Here is a 23,192-nt window from a genome sequence, read left to right as displayed (position 1 = left end):
GGGCATAGGCTGCGCCACTGCCCAGTCATGTGAAATCCATAGATTAGGGCCTAATGAATTTATTTCACTTGACTGACTTCCTTATATGAACTGTAACTCCGTAAAATTGTTTAAATTGTTGCATGTTTTGTATCTAGTTTTGTTCAGTATATGAAAGATACGCTCCAAATGTTTCCAAAACTGTATCACGTATATTTGCGTTTAGACAGAGCATTTGGCCCGCATCAGAGCATTTTCCACAAGGCTAAAGGGGACATCCAATGGCTCAATGTAATGTAATGGAATTGGAGTCATGAATAAGGGCAAATGGTTGGCTTGCTAGAAGAGATTTTATTATTTTGCTTTCAGAAAATGTATACATAACAGTGTAGAAAGTAACATTAATTATACACATAGCAGAAATAACAAAACTATTTATGTACACATGTCCCATGTTTTATTTGCTTTGTTTTAATTAGCTCACAGCTGATCTGCATTCACACGACAACAGCTGCATTGAAGCACCAGGCTCTATTCCAGGGGTATTCAACTCTTAATCTGCGAGGTCCGGAACCTCCTGGTTTTCCGTTCTACCTGAATTAATTGCACTCAACTAAATTAGTCCCTAATTAGAGGTGAACAATGAAAAACGTGGAACTGGCTTCGAGGTCCAGAGTTGAGTTTGAGGGCTCTATTCTGTCATGAAATCCATCAGCCCAATAACAGAACTACCTGTATTGGGATTAACAGTGTCTTCCCAGAGGTGAGATACACTGCAAGTAGCAAGAGTGTCAGAATGATGTTGGGGTCACTCATCCTCCTCTTCTTCATCATCTGCCTCTTTCTTCAGGGTGCAGCTCAGTACTGACTTGCGGATCTCTGATCTCTCTGCTGCACAATGAAAGACAAACAAAACAGCCACAGTATAGTTTGCTCAATTCTCAGTTCAATGGTTTGAAATCAAACTAGATGGTAATTGTACATGAATTACAAAAGCAGTGTGACTTGCTTTACCTCTTTAAAAAGTATTTTTGTGGTAATGGTAGAAGTTTAAAAAGTTTTACTTTACCATTTAAAGCAAAGTAGTTTTGAAGTGTGTATGGTTTTGAAAAATGTTATAGTAGTGGTATTGTCTGCAGTAGTAATGATGGTGACTGGTTATAGTTGAAAACATAGGTAGATGAAAGGTTAGGATAGCCTGAACATATGAAAGCTGGTTTGCTGTATCTAGCTTGAATGGTTCAATAATTAATGTTGGGGAGTTATTTTACGCTAATTTATATAGTTGATAAATTTAAATAATTTGAAGTTAATAGCCTGAACATTTGAAAGGTGGTTTGGTATCCCTAGCTTGAACAGTTCAAGAATTACTGTTGGGGAGTTATTTTATGCACATTTATGCAAATTTATTTAGTTCTAGTTTATATGTGTTATAGAAGTAGATAGCTTGAATGTTTTAAAGTTGGTCTTGTAGCTTAATTGGCCAAGGAGCAGGACCATTTTCAATTGCTACCTCTGCATTTCTTTGGTTCTCATTCAAACCTATGTTAATTTATGCACATTTTAAAATGGTTAGTTCAATTATAGTATCAAAAATCTATTGACAAGGAACCTAAGTATGGTCAGTCAAAACATATCAGCGTTGGTTTGGAGTTAATAGGTTAAGCGGTGAAAGAGGAGAGATCTAGAATTATACTTTCAACCATTCTAGTGGATGGCTCTTTTTTGCCATTGAAATGCATTGGTATCCATACCAACGGCTCCGTTTGGGCTGCTCGATGAAGCAATATGTAAGAGCTGTTAGCTAACATTAGCTAGCTGCTTTTCATCACTCTAAACTGACAAATAGCTGTAACCTTTAAAACCTGTTTGGGATAGGGGGCAGCATTTTCACTTTTGCATGAAATGCGTGCCCAGAGTAAACTGCCTGCTACCCTGTCCCAGATGCTAATATATGCATATTATTAGTAGTATTGGAGAAAAAAACTCTGAAGTTTCTAAAACTGTTTGAATGATGTCTGTGAGTATAACAGAACTCATATGGCAGGCGAAAACCTGAGAAATCCAACCAGGAAGTGGGAAATCTGAGGTTTGTAGTTTTTCAAAGCTTGGCCTACCGAATACACAGTGTCTATGGGGTTAAGTTGCACTTCCTAAGGCTCCCACTAGATGTCAACCATCTTTAGAAACTTGTTTCAGGCTTCTGCTATAAAGGAGGGGCTCATGAGACCTGTTTGAGTCAGTGGTCTGGCAGAGTGTCTCAGGCTCGTGACGCGCGCTCCCGACAGAGTTCGCTCTCGTTCCAGCGCTTTTCTAAAGACAATGGAATTCTCCGGTTGGAACATTATTGATGATTTATGTTAAAAACATCCTAAAGATTGATTCCATACATCGTTTGATATGTTTCTACGACCTGTAACGGAACTTTGAGTTTCTGTCTGGACCTAGTGCTCATGAAGATGGATTACTGGGCTTAACATGCTAACAACGAATAGCTATTTGGACATAAATTATGGACTTTATGGAACAAATCAGTCATTTATTGTTGAACTGGGATTCCTGGGAGTGCATTCTGATGAATTTCAAAAGTAAGTGAATATTTATCATGTTATTTCTAACTTTTGTTGACTCCAACATGGCGGAAATTTCTTTGGCTGGATTGGGCTCTGAGCGCCGTACTCAGATGATGCTTTTTCCGCAAATCTTTTTTTGAAATCTGACACAGCGGTTGCATTAAGGAGAAGTCTATCTTTAATTCTGTGAATAACACTTGTATCTTTTATCGATGTTTATTATTAGTATTTCTGTGGCTATCTGCAAGATCACCGGATGTTTTGGAATCAAAACATTATTGCACGTAACGCGCCAATGTAGACAGATTTTTGGATATAAATATGCACATTATCGAACAAAACATACATGTATTGTGTAACATGATGTCCTATGAGTGTCATCTGATGAAGATCAAAGGTTAGTGATTCATTTTATCGATATTTCTGCTTTTTGTGACTCCTATCTGTGGCTGGAAAATGGCTGTGTGTTTTTAATTTGCTGTATTGGACTTGTTAATGTGTGAAAGTTACATATTTCTAAAAAATATTTTTGAATTTCCCGCTCTGCCTTTTCAGCGGAATGTTGTCGAGGGGTTCCACTAACGGAACGCCTGCGCTAGAAAGGTTAAAATGGTAAAATATATTTTTGTTCAAACGCCAGATTTGAATAGCAGAGAAGTAGAGGAAGATTTCATATACTGTAACTTTTTGTCTAAGGGTTCATAAATTCAATCTGGAGTGCCAGAGTGTGCTCAGTGCCCTCTGGGCGTTTGTAAATTCAGAGCGTTTCACTCTCGGTGCGTTCAGCGCGCACACTGGACGCTCTGGCCGAGGTGTAAGGTTGATCCGAGCGTTCTGGCCACACAACGGCAGCCAAGCACCCAAGCTAACTGGCTAATGTTGGTTAGCTAATTCCAGACACAAATGAGGGAACATCTCACTCTGACCATTTTACTCATCCTATTTTTAGGTTATCCAAAGTGTTGGTGACTAACTTAACTGCTGCTGGCAACAATTCAATCATGCTTTTTTAAACCGACGTTTACTGACACCAGCAATATTCAACGGGTGTTGAGCGTTCGTTATTCTGTGCTCTGGCACACTCAGACGAGAATACTCTGACATCGGGGTAGATCGCCAAAGTGATTTTACGAACTAAGCTGATCGCAAAGTGGTCAAATAAGCTGATGTGTCAAACGTTATTGTTTACAGTGAATATTGGAAGTGATGATGTCACAATGAGGCGCTTTAGAAAGTTGAAAAAAAGTCCCATTAAAGTGAATGAAGATAGACAAAAAGACAGCAAAATTAAGTTTAAAAATATGAAAAAGTTACGCAAGCACACTATTCCAGAACTTTCTGCACATTAAAGTTTGAACGGCATTTCTATCTTAAACAGTGTAAGAGGAGTAGCGTACAAAATAATAACAAAAAGTATATTTGCTTTGGAAGTCCCACCAAATTATAGCTTCTCTGTAACCTGGTTATTGCCTATTCAAATTTACTAGATTACTAGGCATATTGTCTGCAATGAGAAAACCGTGCATGGGTAAGGAACTGATGTACAAAAATAAAGCAAACCATTGCATACCTTCACTCTGACAGAGGGGGAGCATCCGGTGGAGCTGCTGAGTATTGTATCGGACCAGAAATTTCTGACATGTCCGGATCGTTCCTGCATAAAATTAAAGTAAGTAGACATTGAATTTGCAGTTAGTTACCCTCAGTGCAAAATATATATCTTTGTTAAATTGATGACGGCACTAGAGCTGGTATATATATTTTAAAAAATTGTAATGTTCAATTTTAATTAGTATGCTTTGATTAACTGAACAAACTTCTTTCATATAAGCCCTCTTAGGTGGAAGACAAAACAGTTCAAATAAAAACAAGTTAGAAACCTGTCTTTTTTTGTGTGCAAATAAATACAAATAATGTATGCATGCGTGTCACTTTTACATCCCAAATATCAGCTACAACTTGTTCATGCAAACGGAAGTTGGTCTGTCTTACCTCCCACATGCAAACAGTTCAGAAAACATGGCACTCTTTGCCCTCGGATCTCTAGACGGGTGATGAATGGCAATGCAGACCAGATGAGTCTGTAGTGGCTCTTCCGACAGCGCAGGAACACAATTCCAGTGTGGGCATTCAGATATTTCACTGAAAAATATAATTTATTCATTACTTTTATGAATTATCCTCAGCCTTTTTTACCCCCAGCCAATTTACCCCACCCTGGATGGAAAGCAATTTGGGGTTAAATCAAATTGTATTTGTCAAGTGGTTCGTAAACAACAGGTGTAGACTGACAGTGAAGTTCTTACAGGTCCTTTACAGATCTGGGGAAGGGTACCAAAACATTTGTAGCATTCAAGGTCCCCAAGAAAAGTGGCCTCCATTCTTAAACGGAAGAAGTTTGGAACAACCAAGACTCTCCCTAGAGATGACTGTCCAGCCAAAACAGGGCAATCTGGGGAGAAGGGCCTTGGTCAGGGAGATGACCAAGAGCCCAACCGTTCCTCTGAAGATGGGAGAACCTTCCAGAAGGACAACCATCTCTGCAGCACTCCACCAAATCAGGCCTTTATGGTGGAGTGGCCAGATGGAAGCCACTCCGTAAAAGGCCCATGACCACCTGCTTGGCGTTTGCCAAAAGGTGTCCAAAAGGCCCGACCATGAGAAAGATTCTCTGGTCTGATGAAACCAAGATTGAACCGTTTGGCCTGAATGCCAAGCTTCACGTCTGGAGGAAACCTGGCACAATCCCTACAGTGAAGCATGCTGGTGGCAGCATCATGCTGTGGGGTTGTTTATCAGCAGCAGGCACTGGGAGACTTCTCAGGATTGAGGGAAAGCTGAACGGCGCAAAGTACAGAGATCTTTAATGAAAACCTGCACAAGACCTCAGACTGGGGTGAAGGTTCACCTTCCAACAGAATGACCCTACGCACACAGCCAAGACAACGCAGGAGTGGCTTCGGGACTTGTCTCAATGTCTGAGAGGCCCGGACTCAAACATCTCTGGAGAGACCTGAAATTAGTTGTGCAGTGACGCTCCCCATCCAACCTGATAAGAGCTTGAGGATCTGCAGAGAAGAATGTGAGAAACTCCCCAAATACAGGTGCCAAGCTTTTAGCGTCATACCCAAGAAGACGAGGCTGTAATCACTGCCAAAGGTGCTTCAAAAGTACTGAGTAAAGGTCTGAACTTTATGTAAATGTGATTTGTTTTTGTAATAAATTAATTTCTACATTGTTTTTGCTTTGTCATTATGGGGTATTGTGTGGAGGGGATTTAAAAAATAATACATTTTAGAATAAGGCTATCACAAAACATGGAAAAAGTGAAGGGGTCTGAATACTTTCTAAATGCACTGTAGATGGGTGGGGGGGGGGGGGGGGTAGAGTGACTACGCAACAGGATTGATATAGTAGCAGCAAACGTGTTGCATCAGTATGTGTGTTGGTATAGGCCTAAGACTGTGTGTGCAAAGAGTCATTGCAGGTAGTCCGGGTAGCGATTTTGTTAGCTATTTATCAGTTATGGCTTGGGTGTAGAAGCTGTTCAGGTTAGTGGGTTAAGTGCTTTCCTCAAGGGCACAACAGCAGTGGTTCGTACCACCAGCAGCCCCCTAGCTGCACGTTGAGTTCCAACAATATCACTTATCTTATGTAATGTCAGCCAGTGGTGGGAAAAGTACCCAATTGTCATACTTGAGTAAAAGTATATACCTTTTTCAATAGAAAGATACTCAGTAAAAAGACTACCTGAGTAAATGTCAGTGTTTGGTTGTAAATATACTTAAGAGTAAATCATTTCAAATTCCTTATTAAGCAAAGCAGATCGCAACATTTTCTTGTTTTTAAAATGCACGGATAGCCAGGGGCACACTTCAACATTCAGACAATTGACGCTTGGGTTTATTGAGTCTGCCCGCTCAGAGGCAGTAGGGATGACCACATTCTCTTGAAGTGCATGAATTGGACAATTTTCTTGTTCTGTTAAGCATTTTAGTAATTTTGGGTGTCAAGGAAGCTGTAGGGAGTAAAACGTACATTCAGGAATGTAGAAGTAACAGTTCAAATAAATAAAGTACAAAAGCAGTTTACGCCACTGTCAGTTAACTAATCAGAATTGTTATTGTAAACCTAGTCTAGCATAGTGGGCTGCAAGCCCTTTTCAAGTGTATGCTATTGCATCATTAACGTTACTTTAAGTGATCAAATCACATTGCTTAGTTACACAAGGTGGACTAATTCCCTTTATCAATACCTGAGAATCCGAGGCTGGACAGTGCAGCGCCATAGTCACCGTGCGCTCGAGCTACTGCTGCTTTTGTGGCAGAGTAGATGGCTCGGTCATCTAGCAGTAACAGATTGCGTCGATCTGATACGCAAACTTCACACAGCAAATATCTGCGAATAAAAGCGTTTGATCAGGAGGGGAGAACTTTATAATTGTACACATTAGCAACATGTAAATACGAGCTATTTTACCTGGATTTTAGTCGCACCATTTCGCTCACATGTCGATATTTCTACTTCCGTGTTGGGTAATTTAACGAATGACAACTCCTGGTGGGGCTCAAGATTGATTGGCATCATGATAAACCAATCGCGATCTTTTACCAAAATAACTTTACTGCGCAGATGCACAGTCAGAGGAGCTCGAGTCCAGATTGTCTTGGCTAGAATGGATACAGTTTATGTCCTAACTGTTGTCCCACCCTAATTATCCTAACCTGCTACGAAAAGTCAAATCTGACAAAAAATGTAGCCTATGCGGATGACTCAACACTATACACGTCAGCTACTAACTACAGTGAATGAAATCACTGCAACATTTAAAGAGCTGCAGTTAGTTTCAAAATGGGTGGCAAGGAATAAATTAGTCTTACATATTTCAAAAAGTTAAAGCATTGTATTTGGGACAAATCATAAACTAAACCCTAAACCTCAACTAAATATTGTAATAAATAATGTGGAAATTGAGTAAGTTAATGTTACTAAATTGCTTGTAGTAACCCTGGATTGTAAACTGTCATGGTCAAAACATGTTGATACAACAGTAGCTAAGATGGGTAGAAGTCTGTCAATGATAAAAGGCTGCTCTGCCTTTTTAACAACACTATCAACAAGGCAGATCACACCTGGACTACTGTTCAGTCGTGTGGTCAAGTGCCACAAGGAGGGACCTCGGAAAATTACAATAGGCTCTGAACAGGGCAGCACAGCATGGCCCTTAAATGTACACAGAGCACTAACATTAATAATATGCATGTAAATCTTTCATGGCTCAAAGTGGAGGAGAAATTCACTTCTTGTTGACATGTTGAATGCACTGAGGTGTCTGTTTAAACTACTAACACACAGCTCGGATACACATGCATACCCAACAAGACATGCCACTAGAGGTCTGTTCACAATCCCAAAGTCAAAAACAGACTATGGGACGCGCACAGTACTGCTTAGAGCCATGGCTACATGGAACTCGATTCCACATCAGGTAACTGATGCAAGCAGTAGAATCAGATAAAAAAAGACACCTTATGTAACAGTGGGGACTGTGAAGAGACACACACACACAGGCACAGACACACATTCACATGATAAGACACGTATACATGGATGTGGTATTGTAAATATGTGGTAGTAGGATAGTGGCCTGAGGGAACACACAATGTGTTGTGAAAAGTGTTCTGAAATGTAATGACATATTTTAAAATGTATATAACTGCGTTATTGTTGCTGGACCCCTTGCAAGCAGCTAATGGGGATCCTTAATGAACACAAATCCAAATATCCTTTCTAATCAAAACCAATCCAAACCCCTTTTACTTGGCTTCTGCCAACAGAATATATAACTACTGTAGTACTACTGACATTTTTACCTCTATATCATTTTTTACATTTTAGATTTTAGTCATTTAGCAGACGCTCTTATCCAGAGCGACTTACAGTAGAGTGCATACATTTTATTACATTTTTTTTTTTTTTTTTTACATACTGAGACAAGGATATCCCTACCGGCCAAGAGCAGACGCTCTTATCCAGAGCGACTTACAGTAGAGTGCATACATTTTATTACATTTTTACATACTGAGACAAGGATATCCCTACCGGCCAAACCCTCCCTACCGGCCAAACCCTCCCTAACCCGGACGACGCTATGCCAATTGTGCGTCGCCCCACGGATCTCCCGGTTGCGGCCGGCTGCGACAGAGCCTGGGCGCGAACCCAGAGACTCTGGTGGCGCAGCTAGCACTGCGATGCAGTGCCCTAGACCACTGCGCCACCCGGGAGATGTTTCCCCCTTTGACTGTATTATGAAACTGAGTTTAAGTTGTTGACGTGTTTTTTCTTATTTTTCCTTTTCCCTCATTACCATTTATAACTCATAACAATTTCTTATTTGCCATTTCATGGACAATTAAGTGTCAACAACTCAGCATAGATGTTTTTGCTAGCTGTTGGTTTCTCATGATTTAGTAGTCCAGGTGGAGTTCTTTGTCCACCACTTTTCTTCACACCAACTGTCAAAACTTGTGTTGAAGCATATTTTTATTTAACTAGGTAAGTCAGTTAAGAACAAATTCTTATTTTACAATGACAGCCTACCCCGGCCAAACCCAGACGACCCTGGGCCAATTGTGCACCGCCGTATGGGACTCCTGATTCCGTCCGGTTGTGATACAGCCCAGGATTGAACCGGGGTCTGTAGTGATGCCTCTAAAACTGAGATGCAGTGTCTTAGACCGCTGCGCCACTCAGGAGCCCTAGCAAGAGAAGGTCTCTCTGTCAGCTGAGAGAAAAACCCCACCTGTTGCTTGAAAACTGCAGGTGAAAAAACAGGGAAAACAACAAGTGAATCACACATACATAAGATACAAGACAATGAGATTGTTGCCACAGTTTAGGACTGTACCCTTTTATGAACAACTTTTGTTTAATGCAACAAAAAAAAGAGAGACAGAGTTTCGCCAATTTAATAAGATTCAGTTTCAATAAAGGAAAAACAAACACATTTCCAATAAACATATGTGATTATATACAATATTTGCATCTTTACAAATCAAAATCTTTCTTACAAAACACAACAACACAGATAATTTAATATATACAAGCATTTGCTGAAGTGCAAAGAACCCCATACCGCTTGGGGTATAACATCTTAAAAATATATAGATTTTGCAATTATTTAAAAAATGTTAGGTAGTGAACACATCACATCCACTACCTTCACATAACAGTAATAAAAGTTGTTGCCCTCAGAAAAATAAATGCAGCTTCATAGACTTGAGGACATTCGAGACAACATGGAGATGGGGTTATGGAGCATCGCAAGGTAAAATGTGATAGTGTGTACAATCCTGGTTTGTGTCATCTTTATCTGTAGGAGAGAGCAATGAATGGAGAGTGTAATAGGTGGACTCCATTGTGCTCACAAGATACCTCCACCCCCCCCCTGTCACAGTTCAGGGCAAGGCCTAACTCCACATTGGTCAGCAGGGGGCCCACCCCCTCCCCCCACAGATCAACATTGGTATCCTGCAGAGACCATGGAGCTCCTGGCCTTTCTCGTGGGCCCCCACTTGAAAGCTCCCCCACTTTTCGCATGCCAACTAGGCTTGGCCCCTCTACGGCACCACCAGCTGCCTCCTGAAGACCTTGGAATAGAAACAGCAGATCAACTTGAAGCTCCAGAATGTTTTCCTTTGACAGCAAACTGTATCTGTGGAATAAAAAGGTGAAGAGTGGAGTCAGGACCACAGTACTTTTGCCTCATAATCACAACTTTCAGTTTCCATAGATATGGAATATAGTTATATAAAAAGTTGAGGTAATACAGCTAAGTAAGTATATCATCATGTCAACCATGACTCTTACCGTGTGGGAAGCTTGCGTTTTGCCATGTAGGAAAGGACAGGCTCAATGTTCAGGTGTTGAGGATTCAGCACACGGAGATGAATCTCAGCTCTCATTACTGTCACTGACAGAACATCCTGACTGAGAAGGAACTCCATGTCTGTATCTAGTGGGGGGGAAAAACATTATGTAAGGCCTAAATGAAAGAAGTACCACTCAGAATGTGACAGTGGCCCCATTTCTCCTCACTAGAATGAATGTTATCTTCTATAAAACCTAAGTCTGAATTTAGATTCTTTATTGTAGGTCTGTCTACATAGGCTTACTTATTTAGTCCAAGAGTAGGCACAATAAATGGCTGAGTATCTACTTCAAATGCCTGGATTTAGATTCCTACCTCCACTGATACGACCCTGAATCCCCTTGACGCCTCTGCAATGGAAACGTAACTGACAGCAACGATAGACCTGTCTGACAAAACGGAATAGCGGTTGCTCTGGATAGACTGCACGCCGTAAACCTCCTTGGGGCATTGAAAGCACCCGAAGACGGTGTAGCTGTGCCAAATCCATCGGGAGCGCGTTGGTTTCCATCCAAGGCACTGCCAACAGTGCGCAATGTTGCCGCTGTGTCGCCTCGCTCTCCCGTCGCCACCGTCTCAAGATATCTGTGTGTAAAGTCTTGTGTCCATCCTGAAAAGTGGATGACGTTGACAGTAACTCCTTAACTGCGCGACACTGTACTCCAATTAAATGAGTAGTCATAGATAAGCACATTAAGGCAATCCAAAATAAGGCTGTAAAAGCCATGGTGGTGGGTGCGTAGTTGGAGTGCTCTACTAGAGTTGTACCAGCTCCGTCCAGTGGTACAGCTTTACTGAAAAGGACCGCTTATCTCCGTGGTTTAAGGGGTATGCCCTTACGCTGACAATGGCCGGGCATTCTGCCACTTAGAATTTTTATTCTGTTTCTCCACACCCTGTTTTTTTCGTGCCCCTAACCACCTATTTGCACCCCACTGGCCCATAAAATGCGTTTGCATAATAAGGCACCCGAGAACACCTACTCCAGTCATTCAAATTCAGCTACGCAACTAATGACCCTAATTACACTATATTTGGACCACCAAGAATGGTTTCATTTACAAGACAAACAAAAGGCACAGAAACCGAGATTACTTTCTATATGGATAGCGTTCGCACGTAGACAGTCCTGTATGTTATGAAGCCCCAAATTATCTTACATTTCATGTCAACTTACATTTAGTCATTGTTCCTCCACTTCACCCAAAACAATATAATTACCATGATAACAAGTGGGGTTGGTGTTCGTACTAGTGTTTGAAAAATGCTGCGAGCGCCATATCTCTTGTTCCATTGAGCTACTAGGCCTATTATTGATATGACACTACAGGGACCACAGTGGCCCCTGTAATTTAGAGTACAATGTGCAGCTCATTTAGACAATTAAGATAGAGTTAATTTACTAATTCATCCATACATCAGTTGATCTATTGTAAATAACCACATTAGAATACATGCATTTGAAATAGTTTACTTGGAAGAAAAAGTGCTTGCCATAAGACCAAGATCTATTGACAAAATACTTTTTCCAAGAATCACCCACTGCAGTCTTTGCAAACAACCTCATCGAATATTTTTGGAACAGGACTGAAAATTATCACATTGAGTGTACGCAATGGCTTTTGAGTTGTCTTAATCAAAATAAACCCCATAAGGAAATCCAAGAGTACACAATAATTACATGATATCTGTAAATACATATTTATTCTACATACACTATGTCATTTGTGGGTGGTGGTGGTGAAGGATTCAGTGGCAGCCGAGAGGATTACAGTGATTAGGATACCCAGCAGCCATGTCATAAAGTTTGTACATTGAGTATTTGTTACACAAAACCACTTGTGTTCTGTATAAGCTCATGTGGTGTGTTGGAATTTCATAGTGCAAAATGTCTGCAGTCTTGACAAAGATCATGGCCCTCTGCACATTAACACAAAACAATGTAGGACTTGACCATCATTCTTGTAAATAGTATATTTTATTTAACCAACTAAGTCATTGAGAACAGATTCTGTTATACAATAATGACCTGACCAAGATAGGACAAGAACCATACAGCAAAGCGAACAAGTGACAACATTACAGATAAAGCAGACATTTCTTAAACTCCACGCAATAACAGAAAAAGCTAAATACATACAACTTCCTATAATTCTTTACAAAGTGCTTATATTAACTTGCAAAAAGGTTCAGTGTAAGTACAGTGTTGGAAATGAATTTAAAGAGTATCATATTCAGAGCAGTGACTGAGTAGAGAAAGGTGCTGGTGGAACTCTCCTTGTCATGGTCAGTCAGAGCAGGTTTATCCCATGTTTCATTAATCTGTGTCGGGCCTTGCTGGGCAGAGAGAAAGCGCTGTCCTGGTGGTTAGGAATGCCAGAGTTTCTCACTGCTCCGCCTTGCTGCAGGAAGTACGTCTCCTGGGCCACGCTGCGGGTCCCGTACACAGCTGCACCAGCGCTCCTGTGGTATAAACATTGTGTCTAAACATTATACATACAACTCAATGCCAAAACACTCAAGGATAATACAAACGGCATAGTGATGGCCTCAGTTCCACTACCCCCATTATCAGCCTTGAGGAGTAATGAATGGTGAGAGCCCCCTCCATCACTGCTGGTCATACTGACCTGACAATAGCCTCCTGCAGAGCTTCAGTGTGAGAGAAATGCGAGTGGAGCAGCGATGTGGCTCTCACAAAGGAACACTCCTGGGCTCCCCCGGGCCTGCCAGACAGGTTGGCTGCAGGGACACACAGCAGTCTCTCGTTACAAATGCCACACAAACATGAACGGCAATCAACCACGCAATAAAAAAGCCTGAGATCGTGTAGAGTCCTAGTTGCTCAAATGTACCCCAAAATACCCATATCAGCTAACACAAAGTTCACACAAAACACCACAGTCCCACAAAATGCCCCAAAACATCCCAATCAGCTACTGCAAAGCACTGAGCTTTCTACTCACTCTAGCAGTAAGGTGAACACTGCGAAACTGAAAGACATGGTTCCATAGACAGAAATGGAGAAAGAGAGAGAGGCAAAAGGTAAGAGTCAGACAAAGGTGGAAAAAATAAGTATAGAATATACAGAGAGCGCTGAGAATATTCAAGCCTCACTTGTGAGCGTGTTCTGTATACAGTCAAAGTGTGCAAAGGTGTATGGTCCATGTGGGCCGGGAGTCCTCAGAGCAGTGGTCCTCAGATGTGCCTCCAGTCCGTTTAAAGATGCCAGGCTGCTGTGATACTGAGCATAAACCACAGGGTGAGAGTAGACTAAATAACAAACTGCTGAAATAACACGTAGGGCAATAGTATATTTAAGCAATAAGGTACGGGGGAGGGGTGTGTGGCATATGGCCAATATGCCACAGCTAAGGGCTGTTCTTAAACACGACAGCCCTTAGCCGGTATATTGGTCATATACCACAAGCCTCCGAAGTACCTTATTGCCATTATAAACTGGTTACCAATGTAATTAGAGCAGTAAAAATACATGTTTTGTCATACCCATGGTATATGGTCTATGGTATATATGGTCTGGCTATACCCGTGGTATATGGTTTGTGGTATATATGGTCTGGCTATACCCGTGGTATATGGCTGTCAGCCAATAAGCATTCAGGGCTTGAACCACCCAGTTTATACATTTCATTTTCTAACAGTTGAACACAGGTGGTGGTCCAGAAGGCGGAAACTCGTGGAACACTCATGCATGAACAAACATTCATATCCCTCCCATATTCCCCAAAAGTTCCTCACCACTTCCTCCGTGGCTGCAGTGTTGCTGTGGAAGTCTGGCTCCACCAGCAGGGCCAGTACCAGCCCTCTCACCCTGTGCTGGTACAACGACATGGGGAGCAGAGGGGCCTCTGTAGAGTTCTCACCGGGCGAAGGGGAGTAGGGGGGCACATCACAAGTATCAGCCTGCAGTAAACCTTTACTCCCCTGTCCTTCCTTCTCTTTAAACACCTCCACATTCCCCATCCTCTGACTGCCAGGCTCTGGGGACTCCTGACCTCTGAACTGGAGGGCTCCAGCTCTCTCTCCACTCAGTACAATACTACCTCCATTCTGTCCATTGATGTGACGCAGGTCCTTGTTTTGCATTGACCTGCCTCCTCCTGCAAGACCCGACTCATCTCTTCCACCATCTATGCTGTTAAAACTGTGGTCGTACGAACTTCCTGTGACACCCTCCTCCACCTCATGGGACAGCTTTCCATTGGACAAGTTATGACCAGAGGCCTCTGGAGCGACCTTGATAGGTGAAGGGCTGAGAGGGCCAGGAGTGTGAAATGAAGGACTTGGGCTAAATAGCGACTCATCAGATAGAGTTGACTGGGGAGTGGAGGGATAATGGAAGGATAGTGGCACGTAGTGGGTGGGGTCTGGGTCAAGCGGATCAGTGGTTGGTGTGTCAGATAGGGTTCTTGACAGGAGGCGGGACTTCCTAGGTCGGTTTGATTCCTTTGGAGTAGATTGGGTAGATTTGGATCTGCAGGACAGACACAGGCTCAACAATGTATCCTCATATCAGGGTGGCAACCATTCAAAACGTGTCTAACCCCCACTTTCACTTGGCTTTGAGCTTACTGTATCAGGACGGAACACATAACTCACTCTAGTTAGAGTGTTTACCAGAAAAGGATATACTTTATACAGTGGAGGGGGGTTTATTTCAGAGGTGGGTGAAGTACCTGGATTCTCTGTCCACAGGAGCGGAGCGGAGATACTGTAGTTCAGTGGCGTTCAGGAACACAGTGGTGGAGGTCACTGGGCTAGATAGATGAGTGCTGCCAGAAGAGCTGGAGGAACTCAGTCCATTGGGTCTCTGGTCCTAGAGCAATATAGAAGCATAAGCAAAAATGTATGGCAAGGCCTGTACCTAAAACTGCTGACTTTGGGGGGGGGGAAATCTGGCGCAGGAAGAAATGGCAGCAGTTTTACGGGTCCCCAACCAACTGTGCTATTATGTGTTTTTTTCCGCGTTATGTAACTTATTTTGTACATGTTTCTGCAACCGTATCTTACGGCAAAAAATAGCTTCTGGATATCAGGACAGCGATCACTCACCTCGGATTAGACAAAGATTTTTTCTTCAACAAGCAGGACGCACAGGACATACTCCGAACACCCGACAAGCCAACATCCCAGTTATTGGCAAGAGGAAGAGACGCAGGTACAGAGAACACAGAGCGGGGTGCCTCGCGAGGTTCCGCAGGAGGCGAGTGGGAAAGCTGCCGTTACCGTCAATATTACTCGCAAACGTGCAATCATTGGACAATAAATTAGATGAGGTAGAATCACGAATATCCTACCAACGGGACAGCAAAAACTGTAATATTCTTATGTTGTTTCACAGAATCGTGGCTGAATGATGACTTGGATATTCTGCTAGCGGGATATACGCTGCACCGGCAAGATAGAACAGCACACTCCAGTAAGACGAGGGGGGGCGGTCTGTGCATATCTGTAAACAACAGCTGGTGTACAAAATCGAAGGAAGTCTCTAGAATTTGCTCGCCTGAAATAGAGTATTTTGTGATAAAATGCAGCCCACACTATTTGCCTAGAGTTTTCAGCTATACTTTTCGTGGCTGTTTATTTACCACCACAGACGGATGCTGGCACCAAAGGCCGCACTCAACCAGCTGTATAAGGAAATAAGCAAACAGGAAATCGCTCACCCAGAGGCGGCGCTCCTAGTGGCCGGAGACTTTAATGCAGGGAAACTTAAATCAGTTCTACCTAATTTCTATCAACATGTTAAATGTGCTACCAGAGGGGAATTTTTTTTCTAGATCACCTGTATTCCACACACAGAGACGCGTACAAAGCTCTCCCTCCACTTGGTAAATCCGAACACAATTCTATCCTGATTCCTGCTTACAAGCAAAAATTAAAGCAGGAAGCACCAGTGACTAGGTCTTTAAAAAGTGGTCAGATGAAGCAGATGCTAAACTACAGGACTGTTTTGCTATCACAGACTGGAACATGTTCTGGGATTCTTCCGATGGCATTGAGGAGTACACCACATCAGTCACTGGTGTTGGAACCCTGACCTGTTCACCGGACGTCCTACCTGTCCCAGACCTGCAGTTTTCAACTCTCTAGAGACCGCAGGAGCAGTAGAGATACTCTTAAGGATCGGCTATGAAAAGCCAACTGACATTTACTCCTGAGGTGCTGCACCCTCGACAACCACTGTGATTATTATTATTTGACCATGCTGGTCATTTATGAACATTTGAACATCTTGGCCATGTTCTGTTATAATCTCCACCCGGCACAGCCAGAAGAGGCCTGGCCACCCCTCATATAGCCTGGTTCCTCTCTAGGTTCTGGCCTTTCTAGGGAGTTTTTCCTAGCCACCGTGCTTCTACACCTGCATTGCTTGCTGTTTGGGGTTTTAGGCTGGGTTTCTGTACAGCACTTTGAGATATCAGCTGATGTACGAAGGGCTATATAAATAAATTTGATTTGATTTGACTGACTTTATCAATAAGTGCATCGAGGATGTCGTCCCCAGTTACTGTACATACATACCCCAACCAGAAGCCATGGATAACAGGCAACATTTGCACCGAGCTAAAGGGTAGATCTGCCGCTTTCAAGGTGCGGGACTCTATCCCGGAAGCTTATAAGAAATCCTGCTATACCCTCCGACGAATCATCAAACAGGCAAAGCGTCAATACAGGGCTAAGATTGAATCGTACTACACCGGCTCCGACGCTCGTCTTATGTGGCAGGGCTTGCAAACTATTACAGACTACAAAGGGAAGCACAGCCACGAGCTGCACAGTGACACGAGCATACTAGACGAGCTAAATCACTTCTATGCTCGCTTCGAGGCAAGCGACACTAAGGCATGCATGAGAGCATCAGCTGTTCCGAACGACTGTGTGATCACGCTCTCCGTAGCCAACGTGAGAAAGACCTTTAAACAGGTCAACATTCACAAGGCTGCGGGGCCAGATGGATTACCAGGACGTGTGCTCTGGGCATGCGCTGACCAACTGGCAGGCGTCTTCACTGACATTTTCAACATGTCCCTTGACTGAGTCTGTAAAACCAACATGTTTCAAGCAGACCACCATAGTCCCTGTGCCCAAGAACACGAAGGCAACCTGCCTAAATGACTACTGACCCGTAGCACCCACGTCCGTAGCCATGAAGTGCTTTGAAAGGCTGGTAATGGCACACATCAACAAACCATTATCCCAGAAACCCTAGACCCACTCCAATTTGCATACCACCCAAACAGATCCACAGATGATGCAATCTCTATTGCACTCCACTTTCCCACCTGGACAAAAGGAACACCTACGTGAGAATGCTTTTCATTGACTACAGCTCAGCGTTCAACACCATAATACCCTCAAAGCTCATCACTAAGCTAAGGATCCTGGGACTAAACACCTCCCTCTGCAACTGGATCCTGGACTAGCCTCGCCCCCAGGTGGTGAGGGTAGGTAGCCACACATCTGCCACGCTAATCCTCAACACTAGAGCCCCTCAGGGGTGCGTGCTCAGTCCCCTCCTGTAGTCCCTGTTCACCCACAACTGCACGGCCAGGCACGACTCCAACACCATCATTAAGTTTGCAGATGACACAACAGTGATAGGCCTGATCACCGACAATGACGAGACAGCCTATAGGGAGGAGGTCAGAGACCTGGCCGGGTGGTGCCAGAATAACAACCTATCCCTCAACGTAACCAAGACTAAGGAGATAATTGTGGACTACAGGAAAAGGAAGACTGAGCACGCCCCCATTCTCATCGACAGGGCTGTAGTGGAGCAGGTTGAGAGCTTCAAGTTCCTTGGTGTCCACATCAACAACAAACTAGAATGGTCCAAACACACCAAGACAGTCGTGAAGAGGGCACGACAAAGTCTATTCCCCCTCAGGAAACTAAAAAGATTTGGCAAGGGCCCTCTGATCCTCAAAAGGTTCTACAGCTGCAACATCGAGAGCATCCTGACTGGTTGCATCACTGCCTGTTATGGCAACTGCTCGGCCTCTGACCGCAGGACACTACAGAGGTTAGTGCGAACGGCCCAGTACATCACTGGGGCTAAGCTGCCTGCCATCCAGGACCTCTACACCAGGCGGTGTCAGCGGAAGGCCCTAAAAAATGTCAAAGACCCCAGCCACCCCAGTCATACACTGTTCTCTCTACTACCGCATGGGAAGCGGTACCGGAGTGCCAAGTCTAGGACCAAAAGGCTTCTCAACAGTTTTTACCCCCAAGCCATAAGACTCGCTACTGTATATAGCCTCGCTACTGTTATTTTACTGTTGGTTTATTTCTTTACTTACCTATTGTTCACCTAATGCCTTTTCCCCCCCAAAATTGCACTGTTGGTTAGAGCCTGTAAGTAAGCATTTCACTGTAAGGTCTACACCGGTTGTATTCGGCGCACGTGACAAATACATTTTGATTTGCATTAAGATATTGATGCATAATACAACAACCAAACAAATTAAGACGATCACAAGATAAAATAAAAATCTCAAATGAGAGAAGCACCTAAATTATCAGCCATTGTCATATACCTGCTTGTATGTTTCCATTTCATGAACCATGACTTTCACTGTGAGATCAGGGGGCATCTGTGTGCTGACAACCCTGTGGAGCAAAGACACGTTTATATACACACAGTTCGTGTCTGGTTCTAATCTGTGGTTAACTACTCCAGCACTTTGCTGCAGCAAAGGTCAGACAGTTTACCTCCCACAGTAGAGTACACAACCAGCTAACACAAGGGGGCAGCGTTGACAGGCCTGCAGAATGAGGGCAGCCTTGAGTAGGAGAAGTGGGTCAATCTGAGAATCAAAATGACACATAAAACAAGGAAATAATTGCCAGGCTAGAAGTAAATCAACTTAAAAGGTCAATGAAATAGATAGTAATTGTAACAGCGCCTTACATAAAATAAGGAATCGTATGATATTACCTGAGGTAGCAAACCCTACCGACATCATGCCCAACAGACGACTTACTACTTACATGTGTAGAGTCAATGGTGCTCAAGACACTGAAGATGTGGTGGAGTTCAGTGGCACCTCCTTGTAAGTGGGAGAGGTACTGGGTCCATCGAACGGCTAAATCTTCCTGACTGTAGATCTAAATGCAAGGCAAATCAGAGGGAGGCATATTTAGCATTAGCAAAAAACAACGCACATCTATGTGAAGTGAGGACATGATATGGACATGACAGATTGCTGTACAGAGCTAGGATAAGTGTTAGTGATGTGCAGTTCCCAAACTAATAATTTATTTTGGAGCGCCTCTTTTTACTGACCGGAGAGTCAGGATTCGTTTTTCCTGAGACTCATTCATTTGATCAGCTGGCCGCAATGAGTCCTACAACAAGATTGATACATGCTCCTCTGGCTCAGCCGCTCCAGAGACGTGATCCGACCACCATATATAGGCATACGCAAAGGAAAATAGATCATGCTGTAAGCAGCACAAAATGTTTATTGTAACTGATAATTGATTGCATGTGCAAGAATGAATTCAATGAATTGATTGAACGTTACGATGGACACAGCTTTATAGAACCAACACACTCGAAAACGAATAGTTTGGAGGGCTGCAGTTCGAACGATATTGTGCTCATCACCCATACGGCAGTCAAGCAATGCTTTCCGCCAAGAGTAGTTCAGAATCTAGTCCGGTTGCGGCCACAAGTAGACCTTGTTTCAAACATTTGAAAAAAGAATCGTATTTTTATTCCTAGCAATCAACAAATCTACATTGTTTAAAACCTCTTAAGGATCGGACCCTTTTCTCTCTCAATTTTCGCCTAAAATGACATACCCAAATCCAACTGCCTGTAGCTCAGGACCTGAAGCAAGGATATGCATATTATTGATACCATTTGAAAGGAAACACTGAAGTTTGTGGAAATGTGAAATTAATGTAGGAGAATAACACATTAGATCTTGTTAAAGATAATACAAAAGGTACAAAAGTTCCATCATCTTTGAAATGCAAGAGAAAGGCCAATATGTAATATTCCAGGTTAGGCGTAATTTTGATTTTGGCCAATAGATGGAGGCAGTGTATGTGCAAAGTTTTAGACTCTTCAACGAACCATTGCATTTCTGTTCAAAATGTTGTATCAAGATTGCCCAAAATGTGCCAAATTGGTTTATTAATACATTTTGAAGTTCATAACCGTGCACTCCCCTCAAACAATAGCATGGTATTCTTTCACTGTAATAGGTACTGTAAATTGGACAGTGCAGTTAGCTTAAGTTCTTGTTAATCTTTCTGCCAATATCAGATTTGTCTGTGTCCTGGGAAATTTTTCTTGTTCCTTACAACCTCATGCTAATCACATTAGCCTACGTTAGCTCAACCGTCCCACGGGGGACACCGATCCCTTAGAGGTTAAAGCACACTTTTACATGTCTGTCACAAATGACAGCTCCAATAAGCATCCTATGGTGAACCACATGCAGGGCCGGCTCTAGCCTTTTAGGTGCCCTAAGCGAGATTGGGTTGTGGAAGACTCCCAACCTTCCGGCAAAAATGTTAGTGGACCCCATGTTAAACTGTGATTATTTTAGTTTTAAAGTTAATTTCCTGCAATTCTACACATTTTGTAATGACTTATGCCATGTTAATATGATATCGGAGTGATAATGACTAACAAGATCAATGGGGGGGGGGGGGGGGGGCTGGAGGTCACATCTCGTTCACCATAGAGGGCACGCAGGACCCCTACCAGAGAAAGATAAACTCACGAGTCATGATTCTACAAGCCTCTCGTTCACATGTCTTCAGGGCCGGTTCCAGGCATAAGCGACATAAGAGGTTGCTTAGGGCCACCGGGTGAACCTGCCCTGATGACATGTGAACGAGAGGCTTGTAGAATCATGACTCTTGAGTTTATCTTTCGCCGGTAGGGGGTCCTGCGTGCTCTGGGCAGTACAGACTCAAATTAACAAAATTAGTCATAAGATTTGTTCTTTTGACTGAACAAGTCGAAAAGACTAGTCAGTAAAAATACGCAAACTTCCCATCACTATTAAGTGTTAGAGATGACTGTACCTGGTAGCTCTGGCGGATAGGGCCGTTATAGAAACTAAAGAGATTTATCAGCTGATCCAGGAAGTCACATATACTGACGTCTGGTATTTCCACTGAACAGCTTAAGGCCTGAGGGAGGGCAACATGGATAGTTATTATGACATATACACAGGGGATTGATACAAAAACAGGTTTAGGGGACGAACAGTCTCATTACAGTAGTCTATCCATCTGAGATATCGGTGAATGTTTCAATAAGATCTGTCAGGTTTTGCTCAAACATCTGAAGATATGTTATAGACTTAGTGCATAGTTGTCATATACGACAATGATCTGGTGTGGTTCCAGGCTATGGTGCAAATAACCTCAGGCGGAAGTGTCGTAACGAGATTATGGCGCAACTCACCCACAAAAAGTTGTCTTTCATGCGGATGGCGAACTTGCTCCGCCGTAGCCTGAGCAGACGTACAGGGGAGGAGGAGAGCTCAGAGACACAGCGGCTCACGCCTGCCAGCTGTCCACACAGCAGCTCCTGCTTATCCAGAGGCGTCTGGAATAAATAAAAGGCAAAGAACCATCATTCAACAGACTCATCCAATTGGTAGGGGATCATTACTGCAATCAAGTAATCATTCTTAATACACAGTTTCAATAATCTCATTGAGGGAACACATACACCCTTGACATCCCTACCTCTTCAGGATAGAAGTAGCAGATGCCAGCTCTTGTAGGGTCACCCTCACCCTTGACCTTTGACCCATCATACAGGAAGAAGTTAATGCATCTGCAAATCACCAAGAAATCTGATTGAGCGAAAATAACCAAACTAACATTAGAAAACCAAGTAGGGACTATTGAATAGCAGGGGGAAAAATGGATAGGAATTCAATAGAATAATAGAACCTCAGATCAGAGGTGACAGTCCCACCTTCTTGAATCAGGCACAACGAGCTCAGCCATAGCTGCCATTGGTTGTTCTTGCTCTCAGTCTGTCCTCCACTCTCCCTACCTTTATAAAGACCGTGATTAATAAAACAAGTGCATTCATTACGTGAATGTTATATCCTAGTTAGGTACAATGCAGATAACTAGGCCTATTGTTTTTCATTTTGATGACACGCCTTCGCTATTGAACCAACTGGTGGCAATTACCGACTGCATGACTAAAAATCGTAAGACCACATTGAACAGAATTGCCCAAAGTACTTCTACTAGCATGTAACGTTAATTTCACAAAGCAGTAGTCATGTCTCGCAAACTACGAGCTGGCTGACATTTAACGTTAGCTTACCAAATTCGTCAAGCCGCTTCCAAATGATGTTGACGCAGTCTTCCTCCAGGTCTTTCAAGGTAATACATGTAAAGTCGCCATCTCAGTCGAGCAATACCTTCAAATTTCCTACCTTTACTTTGCAAAACTTCACTCCTTTGTTTCAGACAATTTGACAGACTGAATTGAAAACAGAGTATCTAAGATTAGCTACTCGCTTGCTAGAGGAATGTGAGTCACAAGAAGTTAGTCATGTGAAAGAAGGGGAAGCAAATAGTGTCAAACAGTGCGTCGTTCTGAAACACGAATTTCTAAACTCCTTTCGTAACTCCAAACATAGCAGACTTATTTGGTAGAGAAAGAAACATAAGAAATCACCTGATAGCATACG

General features: G+C 42.9%; 3 protein-coding genes across 6 annotated transcripts; all 3 read right to left on the bottom strand.

The window, feature by feature from the left end:
* Nucleotides 1–310: 310 nt before the first annotated feature.
* Nucleotides 311–7,147, bottom strand: pop5 (POP5 homolog, ribonuclease P/MRP subunit). Its single transcript, XM_071353431.1, has 5 exons — nucleotides 7,032–7,147; nucleotides 6,808–6,950; nucleotides 4,545–4,694; nucleotides 4,123–4,206; nucleotides 311–870 (listed from the first exon to the last, which is right to left on the bottom strand). Exons 1-5 carry the CDS (start codon nucleotides 7,049–7,051, stop codon nucleotides 788–790), a joined length of 480 nt encoding a protein of 159 aa, XP_071209532.1. The 5' UTR covers nucleotides 7,052–7,147; the 3' UTR covers nucleotides 311–787.
* A 2,357-nt stretch (nucleotides 7,148–9,504) lies between these two features.
* LOC139545537 (uncharacterized) lies at nucleotides 9,505–11,308 on the bottom strand. Its single transcript, XM_071353430.1, has 3 exons — nucleotides 10,798–11,308; nucleotides 10,422–10,566; nucleotides 9,505–10,266 (listed from the first exon to the last, which is right to left on the bottom strand). The coding sequence occupies exons 1-3, from the start codon at nucleotides 11,207–11,209 to the stop codon at nucleotides 9,921–9,923; spliced, it is 903 nt and encodes a 300-aa protein (XP_071209531.1). The 5' UTR covers nucleotides 11,210–11,308; the 3' UTR covers nucleotides 9,505–9,920.
* A 1,133-nt stretch (nucleotides 11,309–12,441) lies between these two features.
* Nucleotides 12,442–23,091, bottom strand: hps4 (HPS4 biogenesis of lysosomal organelles complex 3 subunit 2). Of its 4 annotated transcripts, none has more exons than XM_071353421.1 (13): nucleotides 22,823–23,091; nucleotides 22,460–22,540; nucleotides 22,225–22,315; nucleotides 21,938–22,081; nucleotides 21,553–21,660; nucleotides 19,498–19,614; nucleotides 19,219–19,313; nucleotides 19,044–19,116; nucleotides 15,180–15,319; nucleotides 14,242–14,977; nucleotides 13,600–13,726; nucleotides 13,113–13,224; nucleotides 12,442–12,945 (listed from the first exon to the last, which is right to left on the bottom strand). In XM_071353421.1, the coding sequence occupies exons 2-13, from the start codon at nucleotides 22,498–22,500 to the stop codon at nucleotides 12,774–12,776; spliced, it is 1,956 nt and encodes a 651-aa protein (XP_071209522.1). In that variant the 5' UTR covers nucleotides 22,501–22,540; nucleotides 22,823–23,091; the 3' UTR covers nucleotides 12,442–12,773. The 4 variants fall into 4 exon arrangements, with proteins under 4 accessions (XP_071209522.1, XP_071209523.1, XP_071209524.1 ...); XM_071353424.1 differs by lacking the exon at nucleotides 12,442–12,945 and adding an exon at nucleotides 13,449–13,475; XM_071353422.1 differs by lacking the exon at nucleotides 21,553–21,660 and having other exon boundaries at nucleotides 22,823–23,066.
* Between the last annotated feature and the right edge of the window lie 101 nt (nucleotides 23,092–23,192).

This window comes from Salvelinus alpinus, chromosome 19, assembly GCF_045679555.1.
Source record: "Salvelinus alpinus chromosome 19, SLU_Salpinus.1, whole genome shotgun sequence".
Taxonomy (NCBI): domain Eukaryota; kingdom Metazoa; phylum Chordata; class Actinopteri; order Salmoniformes; family Salmonidae; genus Salvelinus; species Salvelinus alpinus.
Note: the sequence above shows the minus strand (reverse complement) of the source record. Positions and strands in the feature narration are given on the sequence as shown.